This window comes from Sphaeramia orbicularis, chromosome 7 (genome assembly GCF_902148855.1).
Source record: "Sphaeramia orbicularis chromosome 7, fSphaOr1.1, whole genome shotgun sequence".
Classification (NCBI taxonomy): domain Eukaryota; kingdom Metazoa; phylum Chordata; class Actinopteri; order Kurtiformes; family Apogonidae; genus Sphaeramia; species Sphaeramia orbicularis.
The window spans coordinates 35,136,185-35,141,828 of NC_043963.1; the positions used below are offsets into that span (position 1 = coordinate 35,136,185).

The 5,644-nt window shown below is 40.4% G+C and overlaps 1 protein-coding gene across 1 annotated transcript; it reads right to left on the reverse strand.

Annotated features, from left to right (window-relative positions):
* Positions 1 to 1,917, reverse strand: hoxc12a (homeobox C12a). The gene is made up of 2 exons (XM_030139506.1): positions 1,329 to 1,917; positions 1 to 239 (listed from the first exon to the last, which is right to left on the reverse strand). The coding sequence occupies exons 1-2, from the start codon at positions 1,915 to 1,917 to the stop codon at positions 1 to 3; spliced, it is 828 nt and encodes a 275-aa protein (XP_029995366.1).
* Between the last annotated feature and the right edge of the window lie 3,727 nt (positions 1,918 to 5,644).

Sequence of the window (5,644 nt, forward strand, 5' to 3'; positions counted from 1 at the left end):
CTAAAAGTAGGCCAAAGCTTGCTCCCTCAGCATGAGTCTCTTCTTCTTCATCCTGCGGTTCTGGAACCAAATCTTGACTTGTTGGTCGCTGAGATTCAGGCGGTCGGAGAGCTCCCTCCGCCGCTGCCTGGTGATGAACTCATTCAGCATGAATTCACCCTCTAGCTCAGCCAGCTGAAGTTTGGAGTAGGGTTTACGCTTCTTTCTGGTCCGAGTATGCATCGGGTACCACGGGGCACCTAGAGGAGGGGGAGCAGGAGGAGGGGGCATACGACACATTTGTCACCACAGTTGCAAAATCACGGTCACCTCCAAGGTTATGAGAAGAGTGTGTTGGTCTATCCATGTGCACTGGTAGAGTCAAAGTTCATTTCACATTCATTTCATCATTAGACTTACAGGAGAGCATTCCAATTCCACTGACATTATACTGATGATATCACAAACCGTCCTTCCTTCCTTCTTAAGATATTTATTAGACACAACAGGATTATTTTAAAGTTTTGCAGAAGACACCAGATGCTTTGTGTGATTGTGAGTCACAGAATTGACGCAGCTGTGATTTCCTCCAAACACAGCCAAACTGGATTTGTTTTGATCACTGTGACTGCACTGAATACACAAGCCAGTCAGGAATCCACCAGGCTATTATGCAGTGGTGTGTAAATACATGTTTAGTATATTTTATTTTTCAGATTCTCAGTAGAGACCACCGATATACAGCGGTTTGTGTCAAGCAAGTTTTATTGTTGCAGTTAAAGTTGCATTAACGTGATAATTAAGCCGTGCTTGCAAATACCCCTACTTATTTGTGAGTTTCGAAGCATATTAAATGACTCTTGAGTACACAGCGACAGATATTAATTTTGTTTACGAGTCATTAAAAAGAAAACTCTCTCTATTAGACGCAGTCAACCAAAACACCTCACCTCTTTAAATCACAGCGTTAATTTGTGTGTATACTCGATGCAATAGTAAACCAAAAAAAATGCTCTATTCCTGTGCTCGAATTACAGAGCGTCGTTGAATCTGTGGCAGTGCAAAGGCTGCACTGATCTTTTATCTAAAGCTCCATAGGTAATTTGGCTTGGTGTGCTTATCTATAACTGTATACAACCACATGGCGTGTGGAGTATTTTAGGGCAACCCCTAGCGGCGTTTGCACACCACGCAACTGCCTTGCAGCCCAATGTAACCAGCAAGATGTGCATCAAGATAACGAGCTCTGGTGACAATTACATACTGCAGCGGCCACGCTACGTGCAGCCTTGTTACAAATAATATGAAAGAGCGTTCATAACAATCAGATTTAAATAAACACCACCCACCTCCGCCTGCGGCTATGTTGGTTGAATGGCTTCCCGGTGACACCAGGGTCTGTGTATCGCTGGATGAAGGCTTGCTGCCCTCGTTGAGCAGAGAGGAGCTGGAGTCGGACTCCATTGACTGACAGGATGGCGGATCTTGCGTTAGCTGCTCGGTCCCATAATCATATTTGGAAAAGGCGGCAGTGCTGCCAATTCCACTGTGCATCCCGTGGTCAGATGTTAGGGATGATGTGTCTCTCGCCCTATCCTCTCGTTTGAGGCTGCTGCCACCTGAACAGGTCTCCCTGTTTCCGTTGCCGTTGCTATAATAACATTTACCCTCTTCTGGTCTGGTAATTTCACACGACCGATTGAAAGAAGGGTTAATAGACACGGGGCTGCTAAAGTAGGATTGAGAGTATCCATTGCACGGCTCCGAAGGATTCCACGGGAGGGAGCAAACATTGTCCCTTCTCGGGTAGGAAAGAGACGGTAGCCCCGCCAGTTGTCCCCCTGAGGCTCTAAAATTCGGAAAGTAAAATGTGTCTCCAGTGTGGATGTTTACCAAAGGTCCCACAAACCCTGGATTAAGGAGATTATGCTCGCCCATTTCCGCGGGCCCGACCAACAGCTTCTACTTTATTGCAATCTGACATTTAACATAGTTAAACCTGGAGGGGCGCCTGATTGGTCACCCCCAAACCACGTGTCCAGGCTAACTTCTGCTACACATGGAACCACCCACTTGGTCCATCTCAGACAAAACAAAACATTAACTTCTGTATTACAGAGGTTTATATGCTTTTTAAAAATACTATAAACCTTTTATTAAAAATGTTGAATCCTGTTTTTCTTCTCTTGAGTCATGCTGAGCCGAAAGGAGCCCAGGCTGCTTCTCCTTTTACACTCGAGGAACTGTCCATGGCCTCGTTTAATATCTTTATAAGCTGGCAAAAGTTTTTTAAATGCTATTTCTTATGAAAACTATTTTTCTTGAAGGAGAGGGTGCATATGACATCTTGTTTTCTTGCAAATTATGGTTGAATTCAATGTCATATAAAGCTGTGATGTCCCAATTTTACAAGCTTGTTTTAAGAAAAGACTGATGCTCATTGCCGCACTCCACTCATATTTACAGTAACAGGGTCAGCAGGTTGAAGCCACTGGCTCTGTAAAAGAGGACGATATTCTACAAGGTTACTTTAAGAGGGTATATTTCACATAATATTCTCTAGTACACCTCACATGAACAACTTTAACAGATACCTCCAATAAACGTTCGCAGCCAAACTCTGGTGGGATTGTTATACCTCTCACAATTCTTTTATATGAATTTTACAAGATATCAGAGGGCATTTAACTGGTTCAATCAGTTGATAGTCTCTCTGCTTTATATCTCACTAATTAGTTGATTTGTAGATGCACTTCTGAAGACTGAATAAATATGCGAGATGTTAGTTGTAGTCTTTCCTTTGTTTTGTCAAAAAAAAAGAAAAAAAAGAAGGGGGCTTGCGGACAAGAAAAAAAAAAAAAAAACTTTCCACACATGCATAACAGTGCACTCTTTCTGCAGAAAACTTATGATATGCCCATGATTCAGGCATCGTGCCAAGAATTTGTAATACAGTTTTCGGTCATCAAACTGCCCAACCATCATCCACAAATATTCTCGTGTGCATTCGCATTCCTCTCGGGGTTCAGGGACTTCTTGTAAATTAAAAATAAATATAGCGTTAGGTCTGGACATTTATATAATACACAATATTTTTTCAACCCGAATTTGCCTTTCTAATTTCAGAATTTGGCCTGACATCAGCCCGCTGTCGTCTATAAACGCAAAGAAGAATCCTTTTACTCATCCCTAACTCAGCAGCATAGACCTGCTCAGATCTTCACTGTGATGTTAAATTTAGAAAATAAAACTGACTTCATCTCATACAAATAGTTGGACTCCTCAGACGCTCGGAATTGACACGGGAATACCTGGATTAGCACTGTGGCGTCCACAGTCAGTCCACTCAAGTTCACTACGCACAGTGACGGTGCGTTGAACTTGATGTTGAACTCGCATGGCGAATTTAAATAAACGCAAGAAGTAGAAAATATATTCCATAAAATACAATAAACATATTACAGCCTCTAAAGCTGTGGCAGTTTTAAAGTGGGGACTAACAGCCTAGTGCCATTAAATGTGAATACAGGCTATTCTAAGATGTGATGAAAGCTACTTCTCTGATTTAAAAGGTAACCCATCATCTGGCAGAATCAAAAATAACCTAACTGATAAGAGTCCAAATGCTAAAAATAAACACTCATTTATGTCTAAAATACTATCAGCTGATTGAAATGTGCAGGGTGCGGGGTTAACACCTTGCACATGCGTGTTGAATAGTGCTAGTTGCGTGCTGCAAATTTGCCAATGTAGTGTTATGTGAGAACATTAGCATTCATTTAAACATTGGTTTGAGAGCCATTTGCAACTCAGCCGATATTTGATAGCTGCATCCGTCACTTGTGACCACGCAGCCTGTCGAACCCAAAGGCATCAGGCCTCGTTTCAGCCTTAAATAGATAGAAAATATCAAATGTGTAAACTGGAGAAGCACAGGCGGATCCGTTACGGTTTCACGTTGTCCCTCTGACTCTTTGCCTTTCCTATCACTGCACATTCTTGCATCTAGTTAGTCAGTCTCGCAATGCAGCATATCAGTCCAATATAATATCTTGTGGCCTTGGTGTGTCTTGGTATCACGTCACGGCTTTTCCTGTTATGATAACAGTTACCAAAAGCAGAAGCAGCCCTGTGTGATAGTCATGACAAAATAGCCCGGTCGCTTCTCCGGTGGGTCCAGGCTTAAGTCGACCACTTTACCTCGGAGAAAAGAGGCCATGTGTTGCGCCTCCTGTCTCGTCTCTGATCCACTGCTCCCACAGATCCGCATTTCACATGCAAACAACTGCCTGTCTGTTTAGTGCATCTAAAGCTCAGCTATGATGTCAGGTCATAACCGTGAGCTGCAGGCCTTGTGCTCGCGTTCAGCCCAACGAAAATCTGCCATGAAAAACAAGTTAGTAAACTGAGTATACAGCACTGTCAAGGTCACTGTCTAGTACACTGTCTGCTCGATATTGAAATTGCCCTCCTGGAATTCACTGGTCCTGTCCAGACAGGGCAATAGCCTTAACAAAAGGCTTTTCTTCCCATTTTCTCTCTTTGATTCTCTACAGGCAGGTTGCCACAGTTATAGCTTTGTGCAAGCCTTTTAAAGCTTCCTTGAAAGAAAACAAACCACCAAGGGAAGCCCAAAGAACACACAAAAGTGGTAAAGCTTTATTTGATCTGATCTTAATCATTTGTTTACAGTGACAGAAGATAGTGCTGCTTTTTTATATAAATATCACCTTTACAAATGCGCCTGTGAAAAATTATGCATCAAAAATATTAATCAAAGCTTTGAAGTAGCTTCAATGTTTAAGATAATTCACGTGGAAATAATAAAGAGTTGTCTATGTCTATATTTTATCTAAAATATAGCACAATTTTAAACGCAATCTGTATTATTATCGCGTAGAAACACGCAAATACGTGTAAAAAAAGGAAGAAAAAGAAAAGGGGGAAAAAAATCACATTTAAAGTAGCCTAATAATAATAATAATAATAATAATAATAATAATAATAATAATAATTTTCATTGTATTAACATTTTTTTAGTTCAATGACACTGCATATAAAGTATATTTACATTAAGCTACAACGGCGTACTTTCTCAAATAAGTACATAATTGAATCCTCTTAATTTTGCCAATTTAAAATCAATTTGTCAATTTATTTGTTTGTTTTTTTAGTTGTGTGCAGTGTGTGTGCGTGTATGAGCGACTGTTGAAAATTAAAACAAAACCAAACGCAATCTGCTGATTCAATATGGGAACATATTTACCATAAATTAATTCTAAATTTTATAACTTTGCTGAAATCCTCAACCGCATGTTTATAATTGTAAACGCACTGACATAACCACTGCTGTCAAAGTTAACACAAGCGCATATTATCTTCTTATATTCATAAAGACAAGGGCGGATAAGCAAAGGAAAATAATAAAACAGAAAAAGTGTTGAAATCCTGGCTGTTATCGGTGCGACGAATCATTTTCATATGATCGAATGGGATACACCAGCAATAAATTCAGAAAAGTCACAAAATTATCATTGGACTGGATTTTTGTGATATTTAGTCTGAACGATAAACTTATGACAAAACAGACAAAAGAAGAAACATGAGGAGTCACACACATTATATTTGTGTATTTACTGTACCATCTGCTTTAAGCCCCAAACTC